This window comes from Bactrocera tryoni, chromosome 4 (genome assembly GCF_016617805.1).
Source record: "Bactrocera tryoni isolate S06 chromosome 4, CSIRO_BtryS06_freeze2, whole genome shotgun sequence".
NCBI classification, from domain to species: Eukaryota; Metazoa; Arthropoda; class Insecta; order Diptera; family Tephritidae; genus Bactrocera; species Bactrocera tryoni.
In genome coordinates, this window is record NC_052502.1 from 3,467,749 (window position 1) to 3,490,804 (window position 23,056).

The 23,056-nt window shown below is 34.8% G+C and overlaps 6 protein-coding genes and 6 non-coding genes across 16 annotated transcripts in view; 10 read left to right on the plus strand and 2 right to left on the minus strand.

The window, feature by feature from the left end:
- Positions 1–1,128: 1,128 nt before the first annotated feature.
- On the minus strand, positions 1,129–2,619 carry LOC120775534 (cyclin-dependent kinase 7). The gene is made up of 2 exons (XM_040105755.1): positions 2,446–2,619; positions 1,129–2,369 (listed from the first exon to the last, which is right to left on the minus strand). Exons 1-2 carry the CDS (start codon positions 2,506–2,508, stop codon positions 1,410–1,412), a joined length of 1,023 nt encoding a protein of 340 aa, XP_039961689.1. The 5' UTR covers positions 2,509–2,619; the 3' UTR covers positions 1,129–1,409.
- A 333-nt stretch (positions 2,620–2,952) lies between these two features.
- LOC120775403 (40S ribosomal protein S5a) lies at positions 2,953–5,954 on the plus strand. The gene is made up of 5 exons (XM_040105566.1): positions 2,953–3,042; positions 3,713–4,112; positions 4,345–4,461; positions 4,845–4,943; positions 5,793–5,954. Exons 2-5 carry the CDS (start codon positions 3,714–3,716, stop codon positions 5,859–5,861), a joined length of 684 nt encoding a protein of 227 aa, XP_039961500.1. The 5' UTR covers positions 2,953–3,042; position 3,713; the 3' UTR covers positions 5,862–5,954.
- On the plus strand, positions 3,320–3,475 carry LOC120776227. The gene has a single exon (XR_005705413.1). It is a non-coding gene; the product is annotated as a small nucleolar RNA psi18S-1854 (small nucleolar RNA).
- Positions 3,490–3,646, plus strand: LOC120776226. Its single transcript, XR_005705412.1, has one exon. It is a non-coding gene; the product is annotated as a small nucleolar RNA psi18S-1854 (small nucleolar RNA).
- Positions 5,084–5,221, plus strand: LOC120776228. The gene has a single exon (XR_005705414.1). It is a non-coding gene; the product is annotated as a small nucleolar RNA psi28S-1192 (small nucleolar RNA).
- LOC120776232 lies at positions 5,239–5,375 on the plus strand. The gene has a single exon (XR_005705418.1). It is a non-coding gene; the product is annotated as a small nucleolar RNA psi28S-1192 (small nucleolar RNA).
- On the plus strand, positions 5,393–5,530 carry LOC120776231. The gene has a single exon (XR_005705417.1). It is a non-coding gene; the product is annotated as a small nucleolar RNA psi28S-1192 (small nucleolar RNA).
- Positions 5,554–5,698, plus strand: LOC120776229. Its single transcript, XR_005705415.1, has one exon. It is a non-coding gene; the product is annotated as a small nucleolar RNA psi28S-1192 (small nucleolar RNA).
- Positions 5,955–6,388: 434 nt separating the features above from the next.
- On the plus strand, positions 6,389–7,763 carry LOC120775788. Of its 3 annotated transcripts, none has more exons than XM_040106126.1 (5): positions 6,389–6,515; positions 6,567–7,044; positions 7,198–7,265; positions 7,321–7,476; positions 7,627–7,763. In XM_040106126.1, the coding sequence occupies exons 1-5, from the start codon at positions 6,461–6,463 to the stop codon at positions 7,737–7,739; spliced, it is 870 nt and encodes a 289-aa protein (XP_039962060.1). In that variant the 5' UTR covers positions 6,389–6,460; the 3' UTR covers positions 7,740–7,763. The 3 variants fall into 3 exon arrangements, with proteins under 3 accessions (XP_039962060.1, XP_039962059.1, XP_039962062.1); XM_040106125.1 differs by having other exon boundaries at positions 6,571–7,044; XM_040106128.1 differs by having other exon boundaries at positions 6,580–7,044.
- On the plus strand, positions 7,709–10,535 carry LOC120775787. The gene is made up of 5 exons (XM_040106124.1): positions 7,709–8,362; positions 8,441–8,869; positions 8,919–9,307; positions 9,645–9,880; positions 9,961–10,535. Exons 1-5 carry the CDS (start codon positions 7,718–7,720, stop codon positions 10,221–10,223), a joined length of 1,962 nt encoding a protein of 653 aa, XP_039962058.1. The 5' UTR covers positions 7,709–7,717; the 3' UTR covers positions 10,224–10,535.
- Positions 10,536–10,594: 59 nt separating this feature from the next.
- LOC120775785 overlaps positions 10,595–23,056 on the minus strand; it is a 42,454-nt gene continuing 29,992 nt past the window's right edge. For all 3 annotated transcript variants that reach the window (XM_040106122.1, XM_040106123.1, XM_040106121.1), the window contains 8 exons: positions 19,556–21,570; positions 19,286–19,485; positions 18,306–19,225; positions 18,139–18,247; positions 15,499–15,721; positions 12,138–12,592; positions 11,909–12,041; positions 10,595–11,152 (listed from right to left, as the gene is read on the minus strand). In XM_040106122.1, the coding sequence (XP_039962056.1) occupies positions 10,976–11,152; positions 11,909–12,041; positions 12,138–12,592; positions 15,499–15,721; positions 18,139–18,247; positions 18,306–19,225; positions 19,286–19,485; positions 19,556–21,570 (4,232 nt within the window). In that variant the 3' untranslated portion in view covers positions 10,595–10,975. The remainder of the gene's footprint in view (positions 11,153–11,908; positions 12,042–12,137; positions 12,593–15,498; positions 15,722–18,138; positions 18,248–18,305; positions 19,226–19,285; positions 19,486–19,555; positions 21,571–23,056) is intronic.
- LOC120775789 (RING-box protein 1-like) lies at positions 11,238–11,745 on the plus strand. The gene has a single exon (XM_040106129.1). It carries the CDS (start codon positions 11,365–11,367, stop codon positions 11,743–11,745), a length of 381 nt encoding a protein of 126 aa, XP_039962063.1. The 5' UTR covers positions 11,238–11,364.

The following is a 23,056-nucleotide window of genomic DNA, read 5'->3' on the forward strand; positions in this document are numbered from 1 at the left end:
CATTTGCAATAAAAAGAACAACAAAAAATTCTTATTTTATATGTAAACTTCCCAGTATGGACACTGAAATTATTTTACATTACCAGTGCATATGTCCATTGTTAATACACAATTATAGCGCAAATCTGTAAGCAGTCTCTAGTCACTATTTGAGTCATTTTGAGGTAAAGTCTAAATTCGCGATAGTTGCTATTCAAAAAACAATCTCTAGTCTTTAGGCACAAAATATTGTTTCAAATTGAAAATCTCAAATTTAGAGACTTGTGACTGTATCACAGTACAGAATCGCTCGGTAAATTTAATATACAACAGAAATATAGATCAAATGAAATTGTTGGTTACCAATTTGATTTTTTGTACCAAAAAATGTAAATCGGTAGTGAAAATCTCTGTTGAAAATAGAGTCGTGCAGAAGGTTATCAAGTGTATATCAAAAGTTCACTTTTTAGACAATGTTTTTTAATTATTTTCTTTTTAAAAGTGTACAAAAATTAAGATCTGGGAGAAAATGTATTTTTCTTACCCATAATACAGAATAAAATATATGCATACATATATGTACATATATATTTAAATAAAGGGGTAGTACCGCTGAACGATATACATATGTAAAGCTAATTTCGCAATAGAATAAATCTAAAAATACATTATTTAAGACACAATTTTTTCTTTACAACAACACTGCAATATTTATTGAACTTTTAGTTAAACAAAATACTTACTTTTAAAATTGTATTTCTAAGTTAACTGCTTACGAAAAAGACGATCAATGTTTCATTGAAATAAGTATTACTAAACAAATAAAGTGGAAAGCATGTATCATTGAGAAATGAAATTATCCGTGGTGAGTTGTTACCTAAACATACAAAGCATTGTGATTAATTACAACTTTTTTTATATAAAACCAAAACATCTGACGAGAAATCTTAAATCTTGCCCGCTCGCTTTACTTAGCTCGTCAATGTACATTGACGTCCGATTCGTATACAAAAACTAGCAAGTGTACTTATGTCCGTATGTAAGGTAGTGCTTATAGTAGGTTTACTCATATATACTATATATAGTTACACACATTCAGCGTTAGATGCTTTTTAATTGGCAATTTATCCGTAGGTGTGGTACACAGCGTACTCTTAGCGTTGAGTGTTGTAGAGACGCATGCGCTCCGTTATCATTGTTGTACCTATTCAAAACGTATTTATAAGGCGCTAAATTTTTGAACATTGATGCTGAATATTGTTTTTAATAAAGAAAATTGTATTTTTACATATACTAAATTGTGTTTCTTTTTAACTTTTATATGTATTAATATAAGGAATAATAGTAATTAACAACAGATAAAACTAACAATTCACATATTCGAATTGTAATTAAAAAATATTATCATTATCAACCTATTGTAAACTTATTCAAAAAAGTTTCTTTGGCACGGTGCCACCTTCTAAGGCATCAATGAGTTTTCGTTTGAGGTTTGGTCTTTCCTCGACAGCCTGCTTGTTGCTCGAAGGCATAGGTAGTTTGTGCCCCATAGACGGTGCCGGTTTGTTGGAAAAGTATTTCATACATAATGCTTCCGTGCACGTGCAACGTTGTGCTGGATTAAGTGCCAATAATTTTTCCGCCAATACGATAAGATCATCAGGCGCAGCTGTGAAGATATGTTGTAAGGGAATTGCAGGAAACTGTTTGAATTGCATATAATCAGGTAATTTATTCAAATTCGGCCAAGTCTCCTCAGTAGGAGTGCCAAGGGCTTGGAAAATTTTCGTAAGCTGGTCAAGGTCTGAGTCGCCTGGCAAAAAAGGGACACGTAATAGCAATTCTGCAAGTATGCAGCCTACAGCCCAAATATCTATTCCCGTGCTATATTGGCGCGCGCCAAATAATAATTCGGGTGCCCTGTACCATCTTGTCACTACTTGATGTGTGTATATACGATTAGGTGAACCAAAAAATTTTGCCAGACCGAAATCACCAATTTTGAGTACACCGTCCGTATTAACCAATAAATTGTTTGGCTTCAAATCTCGATGCAGAATCCAGTTCATATGCAAATACTCTAAGCCTCGCAAAGTCATAATCATGTAAGCTTTTATATTTGCCTGTGTGAGTATAATTTTAGGGTCTTTAATGATAATTTCCAAATCGGTATCCATAAAGTCGAAAACTAATGATACATTTGATTTATGACCAAAAACGTCTACTAAACCAATAATATTCTCATGTTGCAGCTCATGTAGCAACTTAATTTCACGTAAAGCAGTGCGATTTATACCATCCTGAGCCTCTTCCCTGCTTCCTATTTTAATCTTTTTCACTGCGACAATCTGATCGGTGAGCACATCTCGCGCCTTATATACTGTGGCAAACTGAAAGGAGGCAATGAATTGTAGTAAACGTTACTAAACAACCTTGTGTATAGTGTGGTATATATTTAATATTTACCTGACCTTCGCCAAGAAATGCAATTTTCTCATAACGAGTTAGCTTTCCGTCCAACTGTTGCATTTATATTTTTTAAACTTTAGTAACAGATACAACAAATAAAAACTAGTGTTTAGCTATGATAGAAAGATAGTGGGTGATAGTATATTTTGTATTTAATCAACCGGCATGAAGACTGGTATTGACATAAATATTGCAATTATTTCCGTGCTTACCAGTTACACATTTATAATAATGCCAGTTTTAACTACAAGAGGGCGCTATACAAAGTAACGGACCATTTTCAAATTGAATTCTCAATTTTTTCGATAATTTCACCAAAACTGCTATGAAATTTGTTTTATAAATTTAAATAAATAATTGTCTAGATTTATTAAATAAAGTTAGGTCATTTACTTGAGAATGAGTAAAATTTTTGTTGCATAAAGGTATTGCCAACGAGATATAATACAACTGTCAACAAATGTCAAAAATTCCGACTTGGTAATTTGGCGGATGTGTGAAAATGAACGAATTTGGCAGCACTACATGAACATGTTCTTTTTCTGGCGAACGCCATTACTGTCTGGAACGAAGGCAAATTTTCTGAGCTTAAAAGTAAGAAATTTGTAATTAGAAATAGTTGAAATATCAATTAAAGAACTCAATATTTAATCAAAACTATTAAGCTATTGAAAGAGTGAAAATTAAATGCTTATGTGATGAATTGTGACATGTTTAAATGTGAGGTTAAAACACTTTGCGAAGCTACTGATTAAGTGTAACTTTTAACACAACTTCACACGTGTGCTTGTGATTTATTTCATGGTTTTACAAAATACATCCATCATATGTACAAGTGACCACAACTAATGAAATAAAAATATTAGAAAGTGATGAATAAGTCCACAACTAAAACCATACACGCTACTTTATAGGCATATATGGTATTCAATTGGACAATATAAATACATATTGGTTAACTATTCCTCTTAAGGATATCGGCTAAAAGATAAAATCCTTAATAAAGTAATACCAACAAAGATATAATTACATTCATATAGGCATTTCACCGTCCATAACTAAAACCATATAAACTTAAATCTTTGGTATATGCGGTATTCAATTGGACCATAAAAAACTTATGATTAACTATTCCTCTTAAGGATATCGCCTTAAAGATATATTCCTTAATAAAGTTAAAAACCAACAGTAAATCATATCTTTGCAGAATTCAAATCAAAATACGTTCTAAACGCTGTCTCTAAATAACTTTCAATGTTTTCAGAATGGCTGAAGTTGAAGAAAGTGTTGTTGAGAATTTCGACGAGCAACCGCCAATTGATACTGAGGGTGCTGAAACTCTCTTGGAAACAAATGTTGTGGCCACAACTGAATTGCCCGAAATCAAACTTTTCGGACGTTGGTCATGCGACGATGTCACCGTCAATGATATCTCTCTACAAGATTACATTTCCGTCAAAGAGAAATTCGCTCGCTACTTGCCACACTCTGCTGGTCGTTATGCAGCTAAGCGTTTCCGCAAGGCTCAATGCCCTATTGTCGAGCGTTTGACAAACTCACTTATGATGAAGGGTCGCAATAACGGTAAGAAATTGATGGCTTGCCGAATTGTCAAACACTCCTTCGAGATCATCCACCTGTTGACAGGAGAAAACCCACTACAGGTAATTATTTGTGCTAAATTTAAGAAATTATATAGAAAATTATGTCCCATGCTAAACTGTTATAGAGAAACTTGAACTTCTATGATCAGGTAGAATGAGGACGCATATTAAATAATATACTCCATATATTTAATATTTTTGGTAAAAAAAATATTAATTTGCTGGAGTGTTTAACATTGTTTTTATTGTGAATCTACATGTATTTGATAATGTTGATTACAAAATTTTTCAGATTCTCGTAAGCGCCATTATCAACTCAGGTCCCCGTGAAGATTCGACCCGTATTGGTCGTGCTGGTACCGTACGTCGTCAAGCCGTCGATGTGTCGCCTCTGCGTCGCGTCAATCAAGTAAGCCATTCATCGCTTTATTTTCCATGCCTACTACAATACCATGTAAAAGTTTTGCATCTCCTTTACAAGGCTATAACACTAGGCTAAATGAAAGACACATTTAAATACCCATAGCGTCAAAAAGTATTATCTGCTTTTGTCGCATGAACTAAATGAACATTGCAATCAATATAGTTTTTGTCCAGCTTATTACTCATTCTTTCATTGTATAAAGCTTGAGTTATGCTTCTGGACAAGAAAAAATGTAAAGCAGTTTTGATGAAGCAAATATATGTACATACATTTGATTCTAGACTGCTTTAGAACACACTCTACAGGAGTTAGTTTTTATACAAATATTCCATATAAATATTACTATATGTTTTCATTATTTGTTTTAGGCTATTTGGTTGTTGTGCACTGGTGCTCGTGAAGCTGCATTCAGAAACATCAAGACCATTGCTGAGTGCTTGGCTGATGAATTAATTAACGCTGCTAAGGTAATTGTCAAAGTATATTACTACGAAATGTTAAATAAATGTCAAATAAGATGCAGTAATTTAAAAGTGGTTGTATGAAATCTATTGTATAGTATCGCCTTATCATATGCAGATTTTCATCCATTTAATTTTTATTACCAAATATGTCCTCTCTAATGCAAAACAATGTATATAACCAAATTGTTCTGCCTCGCTTGTGGACAAGATAAATATTTCTATTATCCTAGCGTCTAACCTTATTAAATGGTTGGATGCTTGAGAAACATAGAAAAACAACTTTGTACTTTTGTTAACAAATTAGTCCTCTCTAATGTAAAATAATGATCTTATCAAATTGTTTTGCCTCGCTTGTGGACAATATCAAAATTTCTATTATCCTAGCGTCTAACTTTGACGAATGGTGTGATGCTCGAGAAACATAGAAAAACAATTTTGTACTTTTGTTAACAAATTAGTCCTCTCTAATGTAAAACAATGATCTTATCAAATTGTTTTGCCTCGCTTGTGGACAATATCAAAATTTCTATTATCCTAGCGTCTAACCTTAGATAAATGGTGTGATGCTCGAGAAACATAGAAAAACAATTTTGTTTTTGTACTTTTGTTAACAAATTAGTCCTCTCTAATGTAAAACAATGATCTTATCAAATTGTTTTGCCTCGCTTGTGGACAAAATTAATGAAAGGTTTTATTATCCTAGCTCTCTAAAGTAATCAAGGATTTTTATTGTGCTTGAGAAACGTAAAACCACATTGCAAAATTGCTCATATCTATTTGAATTCAAAGATTTAGGACACATGTAATATACCGATTAAACTAATATTTATATGTTATGTTTTGTATTTTCAGGGATCATCTAACTCCTATGCTATCAAGAAGAAGGACGAGTTGGAACGTGTTGCTAAGTCCAACCGATAAGCACTACAGTTGTACATTAATTTTTGTGTACATTTTTTACACTTACAAAATTACAAAGATGATTTATTGAAAAAATAAAGAAAACAATATACAGTTTAGCTCAATTAGTATTATTTTTTTAACTTTTAAAATTTTCTTAATTTAAATTTAGTTTCATGCTTACAGTTTTTCCCAGTTGTAAGGTCATTGAAAACGATAGATAGAAAGAATTTAATTGAGGTTTTTGCACAGCGACTTATGGTCTATTGTACCCTCTCCTATATCACATATTATCATAAAGGTCCAGCACTCTGGAAAATCTCAGAAGCTTCTTGTGAGCAATGGAGGTAATATTATCCTTGTCCACGTAGATGGGTCATTGAAAACGATTCAGTACGTAGTATTAGAAGTGCGGGTGTGTGTGCATTTGTACCATGCGAGTATTTTGTGGTGTGCAGGCATACAACAACCCTGTTTTTATTTAACCTACCTTACTGTATAGTTTTTGAAGTATTGGCAACACTAATTAATTTTGTGTAGCTGTCAAATTTTAAATTTTTTCCCCGCGAGCGTATTCGTGCAATAATAATTTAATATAAATGGAAATCTGAACATGTCCAATGACGGCGCAGTATCAATTGAAAAGGATAAAGATTCTTCTCAAATATCGCAATCGTAAGCAAAAAAAAACAAAAAAATTTTTTTCTATTGATAAACTTGTAATAGACAGAATTTACAGATTTCGGGACCAAAAACTAATTGAAAGATTTGTTCGATGCAGTCAACTGCTCAAAATTATTGAAGGCGCAACAGAACTATTTATAAAAAGATATCGTAATAGCAAGAAGCCGGAAGATGCATTAGGTGCTCTATTTGTACCGCTTCATTTCGAGTACATCCATTTTATTCACAATAATGCTAATGAATTGTTGCACCAGATAATCGAAGAACCATTACAATTTTTGAGCGCTGCTAAATATTGCGTTTATGGGATTGTTCGTGATCAAATTAAATTATCTGGAAACACAGTAGAGAGTAACGCACTTAAGTCTATTGACATTGACCAACTTCACATCCAACTGAGATTCATCGGATTACCACTCCAGGAAGATCTCCACTTTGCACACTACAAAAACTGTTGGCCGCCCGGGCTGTCATGGACAACTGGAATTTTGTCGGCAATATCGGAACCTCAGTGGGCAATGTCAGATTTTCTTGAATATTTAATTTTTTTTATATTCCCCAGGAATTTTAGATAATCTTTTGTATAACTTATAGCATTTATGTATATATAAATACTCCATAATACTCAAAACAGACATGGTCATACGCTTATCTGAAAATATATCTTTTACAGTTTACAGTCGACGTGGTTTTGTTCAACCGGTTGCAATCGTAATAAAATTAAATCGGACTCGATAGATGGTAATATTACATTACATGAAATCATTCCTTATATATTGAATTTTAATCCAAATAGCACCCATATGCAATAGCTGTGGTCAGCACATGAATGAATATGCAAAATTGCGTGTGACTGAGAAATATCATTTCCTCCGCTTACTTCCCACCTCTTGTATTGAAAACCCCAGAGTTGTGAATAAAATTTTCCGTGCACTAACTGTGCATTGCAAAGGTACTATAGAACGTTCATATATATGTATGTATATATGTAGCACTTTTAATATTATACCGTTATTTTTAATGTATTGATGAATAATTTAAACTTCTAAAGTGTTGCATACATATGTAAGTAGTTAAAAGCTTACTTTTTAAAATTTTCCAGAACATGTCCACGATTGCGAACTGCGTCTTGGAACTAGCTACTTCATAATTGGTTACTACGATTACACGCGTGCTGGTCAAATTTTTCAAGCATGGAGCGTAATCATACGTTAGAAAGCACTTTTGCGATGAGCCTGAGGAACATAACAGATAATGAATTAGACGCCCTATTGCATTTTGATAGTCCGCCACCGACTATTCAATTTTCCCAAAGCACTAATCAAGATGGAAAAGAGGGTAACGGAGGTACTGAAGAAGCTAATGAAACACTCAGCACTTTGCAGTTTAATCGTGAAGAGCTTCCTTCGCAAATGAGTTCACAAGTTGTCTACGTAAACTCTTTTCCAGATGATTTAGATTTTACCTTAAAGTTTACTCAACAAAGTTCAGGGCAACTTGATCCCGTTGTAATAAATTCGATGGAAGTTGAGAACATTGAAATAGATGACACTGAAATAACAACACCAGAAACTGAAAAGACGCCAACTAATAGAGCCATTGAAAGAAAAGAAGATTTAACGAGTAGAACTGTTCATGTTATAAAAGAGTCATCTATTGGTAACAGTACTGATGCAATGGGTTACATCGATGAAATTATCAAAAAGGAGCTCCTTGATCTTACGGCAATAGAAGACTTTTCCGATGATGATGGGTTTGCTGCTTTCATTGATGTGAACTTGAATGTTTCTACAGAGCTTGAACAGTCAAATTCTGGTGGCGCAAATTTAGAGCGTATGGTAAGGAAATAAACATAGCATATATACATACATAAATATATATACTACATATGTATACTGGAAATTGTGATATTTCAGTGCCAATCTCAAATGAATGCAGCAAAGAAAGAAAATATACTTGACAAACAAATATACACGTCATGCCCAGTAGAACTTCATATCCCAGCTTTACCCAGTACTATTTCTCCTGCTAAACAAAGCGAAGCCGTGGATTATACACTTAAAAGCGTTAATAAATGTAATCCACCAACAAAAAACGTCAAGAGCCTCTTGCCTCCAAAAGAGTTCAATGCTAGTGGAGTTACAGGTACAATAGACTATAGTTCTACCAGTGATTTGGGCATGGTACCCGCTTCTGTGAAACAATTATACGATCTGGTGCGGGCTCAGTATTCTGATTTTGCTTTCGTGTATGCATTAAGTGCGCAGCTTTGTCAAGATCGTGTACCAATGGATTGTTTCGTTAATTTAAAAATGGGTTTACTACTTAGCTTGGCGTCCATTAGTGTAGGTAATTTGCCGTGAGCTTAAAAAAGTACTAATTACATGGTTTCAGACAAATCCCGATCGTCCACCAATACCTATGATGGTGTTCGGCAGTGATACATACATAGCCAATTATTTACTTACAAACATTGCACAACTGTCGGAACGGTTTGTTGGCCCAGCTGATGTCGTAAAATCGCCCCTTTGTGGGAACTATCGCAATTGCAAATGGATTGTAGCAGATCCTATCTTGTTGGCAAGTGGAGGCGTATACTTCGCTGGCGATTGGTCACACCTGAAGATGACCCGGATGGATCAAGTTTTCAGAATCATCGAGTGTTCACGAGTTCCTGTTGATCATTCTTCGCAAATCTATCCTTTAGGGACCGCTATATGGGCACATTGGCGCTCATGCAAAGGCAATTCTAAAGATCAGCAAACATTTAACAAAGTGGTTAAGTAAGAACACGTTTCCTGATATGCCTCATATACTACATAAATTTTATCAAATAGAGATTGCTTATAATGCAGTGATAATAAGTCAAATTTTTAAATGTTACAAGAGAACAAAATCTTCATAATTCCACTTTAAAAATTCGTATATATTTATTTCGTCCTTATTGTAAAAAAAGAAGTATTGACCACAAACTTCGAATATTTCCAACATTAAGAAAGTTTGAATAAGTATTTGTAAATTTTAAAACAACTCATTTACTATTTTACTTAACCACATCGAATGAGTCTTACAGATGATTCACTTCTATTACCAAGAAATTCTTTTGAAATTAATTTACAGAATATTTGGTATTGCAATATGCATGGACGACGATGAAAAACATGAAGTGCTCGTAGACTATATATTAGAGCAATCGTCTGTGAAGATCTTCGAATCGACCGTAGACCACTTGTCAATTAGCAGCGAAGACATGCGTTGTTTTCTAAGGACAATTTCAAAACGCTCCGTAGATCTGACACCAGAAGCTTCGCAATTGTTACAACAATATTTTGTAACTTCACGTTTCGCGCGCCCCGGTAATTATTTACAATAATATGCTTATACTGGTTTACATATATTATAACAATTGTCAAAAACTTATATTTCCAAACAACAGAATGCCTGACTAAACAAGCCTATGTCGTATTGAAACAATTTGCCGAGTCTTTTGCAAAACTCTGCTTCCGCCACGAAGTGTTGGTATGTGATGTCGTTGCAGCTGTTTTTATGTGCGAACGTTTTTTACGAAGTATTTTCGGTGTGAATGAAAATTCTCCGCCGGCATTTGAGTCACATAATTTTGTGGGCTCTGTGGATGCGCACATGTTGAAATTTCAAGACTGGCTGAACGCCTACATCAAAAAATTTCAAGACAAATAATTTCATATTATAAACTATTCAGCGTTTAAGTTGAAACAATTTTTACATTTTATTTTAGAATCATACCTAAGTTGTAAAGATTACATATGTATGTGTGCGTTATATAATCCACATACATAAATATATGTACATTAATAAATACACTTTTGATATAGTTGTCAAAATTTTTACTCTACCAAGTTAGTGAAAAAATACTTGCCTTAATACAAAATTTAACTTATAAAACTATGATATACCATATAAATATGTATGTATACTTCAGTGGTGTATATGAAAACTGTATTCGAAAATAAAATTTCCCTCAAAAAGCAACGAAATTAGAAACACACTCATTGCAAATTATTGGAAAGGCACTGATATTTAGAAACATATGTATTTATATTTGATTAGTTTAATAGGATGATTTCAGTACTTTACTCAAATGTATCGAAACTCTGGAATAGTTGCCGTTTTTTGTATTGTTTCCAATTTGTTGCTTGTAAGTTTGAGCTATAGTTTCACTTATACAATACTTATAACTAGCTTAAACCTATTTAAAAGCTATGGTCATATATAGTTTTTAATTAATCGATTAATTGTTAAACTCCTATAGTTATACAAGGTATGTGTGAGCAGTAGGTCAATCTTCATTAGTAATTCGGGCAACTTCGCATATGGTACACAAGAGTTTCTTGGTATTAGCAAATCTTTCAACGTGATAATTTGCAAACGCAATTGAAGTTAATTATAATTTACGGCAGAAGTATATATTCTTAGTAGTCTAAATTCCCTTGAGCTCCAGTAATAATGGCGTCAATCCATATTCTTGCCGCAGCATCTGATGCTGCCTGCAGATGGTAGCTGCGCTTCTTAGTTTTAACGATTAATGTGCAATGTGGCCGTCCACTTTTCGAGACATTTAAATGGTCCAAATACACTTCGTCTATTGTCTGAAAAAAAAAGTAACAATTAATTATTCCTTAAAATACTGGCAAGGTATGGCAATAGAAAATTTAAGTAGAATGTCAAAAATTACAAAAATAAATGTTTTTTATATAAAATTTTCAACCAAATTCTAATATCCAATTTTAAATAGTGTCTGCCAATACCGCCACTATTTAGTTGCTTTATACATAAATCGAATAATCGAACGCACTCTATTATGACAACCAATCAGATGGAAGTGGATGACACCGACACCGAAGAATTCCAAGACATCGAAGAGTTCTCCGATGAGGCACCATCTTGCAGCAATACGCAGCCACAATCGAAGCGCTTTGTAGTAAAAAAGTTTCAGGCACAGGCGCTCTGGTCATGGGATGTGGCCGTGGACAATTGCGCCATTTGTCGCAACCAAATTATGGATCTGTGCATTGAGTGCCAGGCGAACCCGCTGTGCTCTAGCACCAAAGAGGAATGCACTGTGGCCTGGGGTGCCTGCAACCATGCCTTTCATTTCCACTGCATTTCGCGTTGGCTCAAGACCCGCCAGGTGTGTCCGCTGGACAACAAAGAGTGGGATTATCAGAAGTACGGACGTTAGCCCATAGCATTGGTTTGACTTGCTTATTTCGTAGTGTTTATATTACACATCTATATTTTGTTAGCTTATTTACAAACACACATTTGTATTCTACAATAATATCGAATTCGAGAGACCTATTCATATAAAAATATATTATATTCCGATTTTTTCAAAAACTTACCGAAAAGTAGGCACCTCCTCTGGGTTTCCGCTCCGTTTTATCCGCGTAATAGATGAAAGCGCTTCGCTGGCGATCAAGTACGAACCATCGACGAGCCCAGCCGTGGAAAGTAGCGCCCAATTTATGCAAATAACTGTAAATATTTATATTACGCAGCGATTTAATAAAAATCCATATAAACAAATCGGGTAAACTAACAGAAGAATAACGAAAATTTACGTTCACTTACCCCCGACAACTGAAGGCATCCACAAAGACATGCGGGCATAGCGTAATCTGGTGCCCAGCCGACTCTATGTGATGGCGCAAATTAAGATCCGGCGAAAAGATTGGCAGATAGCGTGTCAACGGACGTTGATGTTTGGGCAGAACACGTTTCCGATCGCCTTGTGCACTACCGCTGACGCTACCGCCTGACGTAGTCTCGTTGGAATTGACACTTGAACGCTTGTTGCCCGCCTCGGCGACGTCGCTGGATATACGCTCGGTAGAGTATACATTGTTTACTTTTGTGGCGGCATTCGGTGACGCAGTGGACAATTCAAAGTTGGACTTACACGCGCCTTTGTGGTCGCCTTCCAGCAAATTGCAACTCAACTCCGAACTGGCCTCTGATAGTGGCCGTGGACTGGATGGCGATTGACGTGGTTGTGTTTCTATAAATTCAGGCTGCGAGTGACGTTGCTGCAAAGTAAACAAAGTGTAAATTAATGTAAATTTATTCGAAACTAATTATAGCTTGTTATGGTTAAAAATAGAATGACACACGTATATATTTATGCATGTATGCATGCATGTACATACGGAGAGTGCATTAGAAATGTTAAATTGAAATTGGGAGAATCGTGAATTTGCTGACCAAGAGCCATGGGCGACGTGCCTATCCATTTGCTCTTCACACACTTTTCAGCGCACTATTAATACACCAAGTATTTACAATCACCTAGAAGGTGTTTATACTTTTGGCGGGTAGCCAACGTGTGTTATTTAAAAAATAGTTCGTTTTGAAAAGTGAAAAAAGTAGTTCTTATCAAAGCCTACTCTTTGACGAAATACAGAATGAAATTTGAAAAGCAAACTATTATGGTGTCACTTCTAGTTTACCACAGGTTGATTTCGGTACATGTATGTATATGTGTATATATTATCACTAACAACTTCAACCCGGCTCTTTTAGCATATATTTCTAAGCTTTTTAGTTGATTTGTATTTAATGTAATGAGGTTCAACTTTAAACACGTTCAATGGGCAACTTCCAACAAGATATTATTTAATAACAACAAAGCTAAATTATAAAATGAGTGCCTAATGTACATACATATGTATGCCTAATATGAACTGACTGAAAGAATTAAAAAAATATTTTTTTTAAACACTTTTCCAAGCCACACTAATATTTATGCATTTGCGTTCTAATACATTCATATATACTTAGTTGTCAACTTGATTTTACAAATTTTCTTATTGTTTTCTTACTCTACACTCACTTGATAGTACAACTCAGTTTTATAACGTTTATTTGAGTCTGCATGACGATGTTTCACATAATTCATCCAAACTGACATGATTAACCCTAGAATTTCTCTTTAATTTGTTGTTAATGTAGATTTTTTTTCTTGGCTTTAATTTTCTATTCGTGCTTGTACGCGAATTTTAATTCAATAAATTCACTTTTTTCGCAATTATGCGTGTTATAGGCATCCAAACAGTGTGAGAAGTTAGGAAATACTGAAATTTTTATATTCGTGCGATCATTTAGCCATTTAAACTGAGAATAATTTTCCCAGTGCAAATTCAAGTGTATTTAAGTTGTCCAGAGATGTGTAGGCCACATGCAGGAGATAGCAATTATTAAGTTTGCTTAGAAAAATCAACATCTTGTACTCTTTTGAGCATAGGTGAAATAAATTAAGAGCACCTTAATGGACTTGAAGGTTCATTAAGTTCAATATATTAGTGCAGGTTTAATGTTGTACATATATACATTTGTTGAGTAATTATATCACGATACTGGAACGATTTTACTTTTCACTGAAACTCAATTATATGTTCTTTCTCTTTGTTTTCAAAACCTTTTACCTTACTTTGTATGAGTACAGCAGATGTCAAGCGTTAGGAGAAAAAACTTTGGTGAATTTTTCCAACAAGGCAGACTTTTTCCTAAATAGATATATTGTTTAAAAATATTCTCCGATGAGTAAGAGCTAACGGACTATCTGAGAAATAGAAATTACGCGTATTTCTCGTAAAGCATATAAACACTATATCGACGGGCATATATGTATGTATGTACTTAGCGCTTTTCACAAATTCTCCAAGTTATTGAAGAATTTTCCGCTCTCAAAATTATGACTAATAAATAAATTAAATTAGGATGAGGGTGGGTCTACAAATATTCGAGTACTTTAAGAAATATGTACGTACGTACATACATATGTAAATAATAACGGACATTTGTTCGTTACCAGCCTTTGCACCGTCTATTTTTCATATTTTGCCGTTCCGATATGTTTATGTAAAATAGAAGAAAATGAGGTAATTCAAGATTAATACAATTTAAAACTAATTAACAGCTTTCGGTGTTAAAGTTAGGTATGATTCGAATGAAATTTTAAAATATTTATGTATTAATCACAAACAACTTGAACCAAACATTTTGGAACGGTATAATAATAAATAATAGAATAAATGATTTTAGACACTTTTCCACAATGTACGGACACACCTAAATATAGTGTGATTGTTAATTTATACTATAATTCATTGATGAATACATACATATAAGTATATACATGCATACATATGTATCTAATACTACTATCTCAGAAAGACAAATTAAATTTGTATTGATTTATAATTCACCATTCCGTGGCCAAAATTAAATGAAGCATAATGAAATAAAATTGAAATTCTCAGAATCTGTTTAACAACCGCCTGCGGAAGTAAATATTTACCCCTCGCGCTCAATTACGCTTGTTCCGTTTGCTAGCTATAAACAAATTGGCGCGTAATTTTGTGTTTTGGTGAATAACAATTCGCCAGCTTTTATATTTTTTTATAAGTTGTATTGGGATGAAAACAAACTCTGAATTTATGTTTGTATGTACATATATGATTACTTTTATACTACGTAGGTATGCAGGCATTCGATCATTAATATGGGGTAATGAGTTATACGTGGGATTGCCCCCGGTTAATATTTTATTTTGAATCAGCCTATGTGCCATATGAAGTATTTTTTGTTTACGCATTTGAAGTATAAACAAAAACACATTGTACCAACCGTTGAAACAATATAAAATTAAAGATTTCATAGAAGTGTTGATTAATCTTTAAGGTGAAATATTATCTGTAAATACTTTCGCATATAGTACGCAGATAAAAAGGAGTGACCAATTATGACGAACGTAATTTTGTACTAATTTTTATGACGGTGGTGAATGTATTATTAATTATTTAAAAATAGCAATACAATATAATTTCATGATTTTATTTGAGTGAAATACTTTAACTTTTGCATCAATGGCTTCTAAAAGCCTACAAGTAAAAGCCAAAAACTATAATAACACCAAACTAACGCCAAATCTTACCTGACTAGATCGATCCGCTTGTATTTTGTTCGCTCCCTCGTTAACGCCAATCCGTGGAGAAAGAGTTATTCCATTTCCGAATGTAGAGTTCTTCTTTTGTGACGAACTCACGCCCGCTTGCGTCTCTTTGGCGGAACATACGTTAGTTTCATCGCTTTCAGTACATTGGAGTTCTCGCATTTCAGCTTGATTTGAATTGCTCAGAGCATTGTTGCCGCTATTGCTGTTAAAATAATTCGGTATTAAAAAATCAAAATATGTGGAATGTATATATGTGAATATATGTATGTATGAGAATTTGTTTGTAACGGTAAATGGATAATCAAAATTAGTAATATCTCACCCGCAAATCAACCCGCAAAATTTATCCATTTAAAATTTTATTTTTAATATTTATCGATTTGTATGCTTCGAGAATCAAGTTAATAGGCAAGTGTAAATGCACCGTTTGTTATTTCCGTCGGCATTTAGCACTTGCAGAGAGTACTTCGTGATTAAAACCTAACAAGAGTGATACTAAAGTATAAAACATTTGTGCATACACCTCGCCACCCATATACGCATATACATAATTACATATGTATGTATGTATTAGCATATACACACTTACATATATATAATTCGGAATAAATCGTTTAACCATTGTTGTTTTTACCTATACAACCACAATAGACCAGTGTTATCATAAAAACGTTTAGTGATAAGAAAATTTTATCAAAATGCCTCAAGCTATGCGAAAACCAATGAAGACTTGCCAAGCGAAATTTAACAAACCACACACATACATATGTAAGTACAAACACATGAACTAAATGATCCATATATCAAAGTAATGCCCTTACACTAAATTATTTATTGAAATGCACGAGTAAGCCAACTATTCTACTTAGATTGGATACTTATTTACTTCAATTTTATTTGAGTTCCGTTTACCGCGTTTTCGCAAACCATACAAGTAACTGCATTTCAAAACAATTCAAATTCCAGCAACTTCCATTAATATGCACTGAATTCGATTTATATTCGTATAGGAATCTGACCTAAATTTGTGTTGTGCACCTCTAGTACATAATTGCAGTCGATAAACATATGAACTCATATACTTACATATGATGTGGTTATGTCAGACAGTATTCTCTCTCTGAGTATTATGAAATTAACTTTATTAGAAATGAACACTGATTTATTTCCCCCCTCATGAATTATTAAGCGCTTCACTGATCGGATCCAACTGTCACAAAGACAGCTCAGCTTGGTGTACGAGCAGTCGAACCTTTGTCATTGCATAAAGACACACACACTTCACTGTTACGTGTATCCGACTTTGTTGCTGAACCAATTGTAGGTCTGCTTTGATTGTACACATGTTTGTACATTTCACCACATTAAGTTTGTCTTATAACTAAATACACAGAACTGTGAGTAATAATTTGCACAAGAAGAAAAAATATCACCAGGAAATATGTATGTATATGGCAAAAAGTTGCAATTAATTTTTTCATACAACCGACACCTCCGATCCGGTTTCTACCCGCATCTTTGCATATTCCAGACCTACTTACATACATATTCGATTCCGAATATATTTCTATATTTGCTTGGCATTTATTGCTAATGTAAACATTGTGGACATACCAACGCTCAAGCACATGTATGGATGTATTCAAAGGCCTTATCACAAAAGCACACAGATCAAGATATGAGTATTTGTTGACATTTTTGGGATATTGAAGTGGGCGGGAAGAAGAGGGTGCAATGCTAACACATACGTTATAATTCAAAGTCCGTGAAATGTAATTTCAAAAAAAATTTAACAAAAACAATCATAGAATGCGACTACGGACGAGAAAAGGAAATTTACTTCCATTTCATTACAATCAAATTCGTTTAATAAGTTGACAATTTACAAATTTACGTTTCGGTATTATATACATATATATGAACTAAATTTTTTATAAAACAAGTAGTAATATGCACTGTGATGAACAGACATTTTTAAGAAACTTTTTCAGACTCCATAATTTTTTCAATGTGATTAAGGTTCACTAAACCGTGTCGACTCAATTTGTCACCTCAACTGTTCAAAAAATATTTGATACTACACAACTGTTTTTTTTAAATAAGGTTTCGAAAATATCATTTCATCAACGAAAAAATTTTATTATAAAGATTTTTCGTATAAAAGAGAAAAAAATTGTTTTATTGCAGCCAGTGACATGCGGTCGCGAACACTGGTCTCATTTAACTATCTCTCATGCGTATCTCAGCGTAGGTTAACAAGTGCAATAGTTGAGGAACATGCACACACATGAATGACCAACCAATTGAAGTTAATCAACATAACTCTATTTAATACGAAAAGGGCCAGTAAACCACTTTTACTGTTCACACCCTCACTATCATATATAATTTTAAATTACAACAGTCGCCCTCTAATTTTTGTGTTTGTGCGACTTTATTATAATGAGGCTTTATTTTTGCTTTTTCAGAATTTTAACTAAATAAGTCGGGGAAAATACTAATTCGATTTCAAGAGTATTTACAATAACACTCTCTATTTAGTGTACTCCCTTTGAGAGTGGTCCAACAGGGAAAAATAAAAACTAATTACATGCGATTAAAGAAACAATAGGGACTTACTCTCTTTCGCCATTGTTCAGTTGTAAAAGATATTGGGCGCGTGCTTCATCATGGCATTTCTTCTTCAAATCAATGATTTTCTGGCGTTCATGCTCGATAACGTGATGACCTTAAATAAAAAATAATTTTATTAAGAACCTGTAAACATATCATATTATGTTACACACCTTGCTGGGCCAGCAGCAACTGACGATTTCGTTCAATTTCCTTGATACTATCAAATATTCTGGTACTAGCACCTTTTGTTGAAATCGGTGCACTACTAGTCACTTTACATATGCGGTCAATATCATCCTGGGAAGGCACACGACGTTCCAGCGGATTTACTTCAAAATCATCGGTGCCCAAGGAAAGATTAAATTTTACCCGCTCATTGTGCTGATCGCAATTTGGCACGTCAAGTTTGCCATTCAATATAGAATCTACCTCAATTTCAGTACTCCTCCGCATATCGCTTATTGCATCATCAATGTCAACTACATAAAGTTGCTTACGTTTCGGTGTACTTGTGACTGGGGCTTGCGATGGCAGTTCGATTTTATTATTATAAAACATATTCTCATTTACGCTCTTTGACATTACATCCTCCGTGGTACGTTTTGGACAAAGCAATTCGGCGGAGCCAAAAAGCGATTGTGACATAACTCCCGTCGCCAGATTGTTCTGCAATATCGGTGAAGCGGAGGATGTCGTACTGATGTCTTCTTCGGATGAGTTAACCTTTAAATCACCAGTTATGTCGCAAATACTATTTTCTATAGCCTTTAGGTATTCCTGTTCTATTTTAAGCGAATTACATGCACTCACTAACTTTGATTTTAAAGTTTTTGCATGCACCGAAATATTTCCAAGGTCCTGTCTTTCCAGATATTGCAGTTCAATGCGCTTTTCTTTTATTTTCACAATCAAATTCGCTTCTTCGTTGTGGAGCTCCTCGCGGTAGGCGTGCCACTCAGATTCTTCTTCCAAATACTGGAACTCTAAATCTTCAAATGTCTTTCGGTCATTTTCCAGCGATTCACTTACATTGTGCAGTTCTTCTTTGAGGCAATCATTGCTCGGTTTCTGCTGTAACATCGACTTTAACCTATTTGCATAGACGTACATATGTATATATAGAATATGTAAGTTGAAAAATTATACTCACTTCTTCACTTGATCTTGCTTCATTTCAATTGATTGTTTCAATTTAGCCTGCTGATTCTCCTCCATTACTCGTGTGGCGTTTCGTTGTGCTTCAAAACGATGAATCTTGTTCTGCAAAAGCTCAAGCTGTGTTTCCAACTCGCCCACCGAGCCACCAACGGAATTCACTTCTGCATTCACCAGCGCTTTTTCCATATCCAACTGAAATTGTAGAAAAGAATAACAAATTCTTAAATTTTAAAATTATCGATGAATTAAAATAAGCACTCACTTCTCTTAGCTCCTCCGATTCCTGTTTTTGCAGTTCGGATATTTCATTCTTCAAGTCATGGATTCTCATCAAATGCTGTTTTCTTTTCAGCTTAAGCTGATCAATGCCTTCGCAGCCACTCAGAACCTGCTTGGATTTCAATGTTTCTTCAATATTATTTTGCACATTCGCAACTGATTTTTGTAAATCAAAAGTTTTAGCGGTGCCACTCTTACTGAAGTTCGCTAATGCGCTTTTGTAGAACATTCGTGGTGCAGGTGCTGGTTTCTTTTGTAGTTTGGGCGAGTTTTGCAGCGAATTCGATTCGGGTAAGTTCAACGTGAGATTGTTAACATTTTTATTCATACGTTTTGCTGGCGACTGTTCAGCGGAAAGCGATATGGATTTCACGGCGCTAGTCGGCTGGTACCGACTGCTCTCCTCGATGGCTTGCATTTCTAGTTTAAGTTTCTCTTCAAATGTCTTGATAAGTTGCTCATATTCACTCTGTTTTGAAGGCTTTGGTGCCACTGGGGGCGGCTTTGCGGCAATAGGCGTTTGACCATACACACTACTGAAGGAATGCTCCTTCTTCGGCGACATGCATGTCGTTCTAATTTTGGTGCGAGGACTTTGTGGCACATACTTGCCAATAACGACATTTTCATAGCCTGTCTTCGGTGAACTGGGACCTTGTGTTTGCCCACTAATTTCAATTCGGTTCTGAGTCACTAAACGAACATTCTCGTAACCAGAGGAGCTGGGAATGGAGGCTGAACCGTTATGTGCTTGGCTGCTGAGATTATTATTACTACCTGAGACAGATTGTTGAAGTTGCGAACCAGATAGGTCAAAGTAGAAGGGAGACTTTTTGTCACGTGGCAGTGAACCATTTGTTTTGATCCGGTTTTGAACTATAGGTGAGGAAGTAAGAGAAGCAGCACAACTCTGATTTTGTCGATCGGAATATTCAGTACATATTTTTAGCATATCCTCAAGGCATTCATTCTCTGAAGTACTAAGGTTCGAGAGGTTTCTACGCTGCATGCTTGGTGAACTCTCGTACTGCATACGATGCAGTGGCGACGAGTTTATAGAATTGCTATTAATTTCAGTATTGACTCCATTCATTGGATAAATCTGTAAACCACCATAGGTGCCGGGCTTCGGATAGCGATCGTAAGCAGGCACGTTGTGGTGATTCGCACTATTGGTGGTGCGCAATGGTGTCGTATTATTAACCTTTGCCAAAAACTCTCCACTTCCACACACACTGGTATTTTGTATGAAATTTGACGTGCTCGGAATGTTAACATAATTCCCCGTGCTGTTTTGGGCTCCTCCTCTTACACTATTGTTTAATTGATTATTGCGTACAGGACTTGCATTCTTGTCGTTGCGATGATTTTCAGCCAAATTTTTTGCAAAGTTTGCATATTTCTGACCCAAAACATCCTTGGCTGGCATATTCACCGTCACCAAGTCAGCGGCAAAAACCTTCGGGCAATGTAAGCCATTGATGTCAATCGGCGCTAGAGCAACGTTGTTGTATAGCGATTTATTGCTGCCTAGCATGCTTTTCGCGCTCTCTCTACCCATCGACATTGACATCTGTACATTCGACATGGGGCTAATATGTTCCTCGTAGAACGAGTCGATGGCTAACGATTGGCGCACATCTGCACTTCCATTGCTGGAGCTAAGGCTTTTCGTTGAATCACGTCGTGGCACTTGAGTGAAGTCTATTTGGGGCATTGAAATGCGTTCATTCGAACCCATTGTAGAGCGTATCAACTGAGCCTCGGCTGGATTATTGAACCGCAAATAATTTGAATTACCAATGGTGATCATTGCACCCTGCGTTAGGTTCGTTTCATGCGTGATCTTCGTGCCGTCGATCAGTATGCGGGAATCCTGTTCTGGTACTATGGTTACTTCGTTCTCCTCACTGCGATAGATTGTACAATGAATCGATCGGACCCCACTACCATTCAGAGATATACTGCAAGTGGAGGCCGAGCCAATAGTCATATCACCTGAAAGCGAATAAATAGTTATATACGTAGGTACTTGTTAGCACTAGATAGAGAGTTTTTAAAAAGTAAATAACAACGCAAATCGCATTTACAATAAATGTGCGAAAATCATTTACTCCTAAACTTATTTGAAAAGCGTCTTCGCCGAAACTTATTTGGCAAAATTATGAAGCTACCTTTGCAACAGCAGTACTAAAAGTGAGATCATAAATTCAAATGTTTCCATACAAACATAGGTGAGTTGTATACATATGTACATAAATACATATACATACAAGTATGTCGCACATTTCGTAAATTTCGAACACATCGTTTTAATTATGATCGTACCTATGTGAATGTGTATCTTGTATTTGCAAGCATATGTTTGCTAAATGTTTTTATATTCGTAAAAAGTCACAAAAAATCTAAAAAGCGTAAGCATAAAGCTTTTTGATTGTGACCCTTAGGAACCCGAACTTTTGATAAAGGCAAATTCATACTCAAAGAAATGTGTACATAACTACAAGTATGTGGTACAAATATACATATAAAGTATTGTATGTCACGTCCGATAAAGCTACGCTACTTTATACTTTTTAACTTCATAAATATAATGCATTATTCACGCTTTTTTCTTTGGAGTCCACTCAATGAAAACTTTTCATAAAAATCTATTAGAGTTAGGAAGGCCTTTTAAAACCCAAGGAACTACCTTGCAATTCGAATGAAATCTAATTTATATATGCATATATTAAGTCGACATGATAAACAAATCGTATCCACCTCTTCTACATATGTTGAGGTTTATGAGGCTTCTACTCCTATTTGAGGTTCACATAAAGACATCCGATGATTTGGAGGATGCACAAGTTCTAAAGCTTCTCCTTTGCAGTAATATATGTAGAGATTTACCATTGCATGCCGAAAGGTCTTAACGTATGTATATATCATATACATTATGTACATAGATGAAATCCACGAAACTATGGTTTCATGGTGTTGTTGTTGTAACGGGTGTTTCATGATATTTAGCTCTTATGAAGTTGTAATAGTTGAATTTTTAAAAGAATTAAGGAATTAGAATATACTGTGTTTTCCAATAGGGATGTTATGATTTCTATGTACCGTTTTTAATATGTCATGACCTGCATTTTTTATTGTATTCAGTAACTTTTACAATTTCATCATGGAAAGATTTACGCCATAACAACGTTTAAAAATTATACAATTTTATTATCAAAATAATCGTTCTCCAATTGCAACTTTTGGTGCGCTTTTCTCATTTATGATCGTATTAATCGTCCACCTGTGCTCCCTGTATGTCGAATTGTTGAAAATTTCTGACGTACATTTTTCTTACATAATGTTCAAGTACTAATAAGACAAAAAACCGCTCAAAGTAATGAAAATATTGCTGCCGTTTAAGCACATCTCGCTGAAGAATGCAATTTGTCGATTCTAAGACGTTATCAAAAATTGGGACTGTCTCAAACCTCAACCTGGT

Excerpts from the sequence above, each read along its gene's own strand:
- LOC120775789 (XM_040106129.1), top strand. The coding sequence starts at position 11,365 with ATGACAACCAATCAGATGGAAGTGGATGACACCGACACCGAAGAATTC.
- LOC120775787 (XM_040106124.1), top strand. The coding sequence starts at position 7,718 with ATGGAGCGTAATCATACGTTAGAAAGCACTTTTGCGATGAGCCTGAGG. Across the intron at positions 8,363-8,440 it reads GCGCAAATTTAGAGCGTATG|TGCCAATCTCAAATGAATGC; the intron begins GTAAGGAAATAA and ends GTGATATTTCAG. Across the intron at positions 9,308-9,644 it reads ACATTTAACAAAGTGGTTAA|AATATTTGGTATTGCAATAT; the intron begins GTAAGAACACGT and ends ATTAATTTACAG.
- LOC120775403 (XM_040105566.1), top strand. The coding sequence starts at position 3,714 with ATGGCTGAAGTTGAAGAAAGTGTTGTTGAGAATTTCGACGAGCAACCG. Across the intron at positions 4,462-4,844 it reads CTCTGCGTCGCGTCAATCAA|GCTATTTGGTTGTTGTGCAC; the intron begins GTAAGCCATTCA and ends TATTTGTTTTAG. Across the intron at positions 4,944-5,792 it reads AATTAATTAACGCTGCTAAG|GGATCATCTAACTCCTATGC; the intron begins GTAATTGTCAAA and ends TTGTATTTTCAG.
- LOC120775534 (XM_040105755.1), bottom strand. The coding sequence starts at position 2,508 with ATGCAACAGTTGGACGGAAAGCTAACTCGTTATGAGAAAATTGCATTT. Across the intron at positions 2,370-2,445 it reads CATTTCTTGGCGAAGGTCAG|TTTGCCACAGTATATAAGGC; the intron begins GTAAATATTAAA and ends GCCTCCTTTCAG.
- LOC120775788 (XM_040106125.1), top strand. The coding sequence starts at position 6,454 with ATGTCCAATGACGGCGCAGTATCAATTGAAAAGGATAAAGATTCTTCT. Across the intron at positions 7,045-7,197 it reads TCGGAACCTCAGTGGGCAAT|TTTACAGTCGACGTGGTTTT; the intron begins GTCAGATTTTCT and ends TATCTTTTACAG. Across the intron at positions 7,266-7,320 it reads TAAATCGGACTCGATAGATG|CACCCATATGCAATAGCTGT; the intron begins GTAATATTACAT and ends TAATCCAAATAG.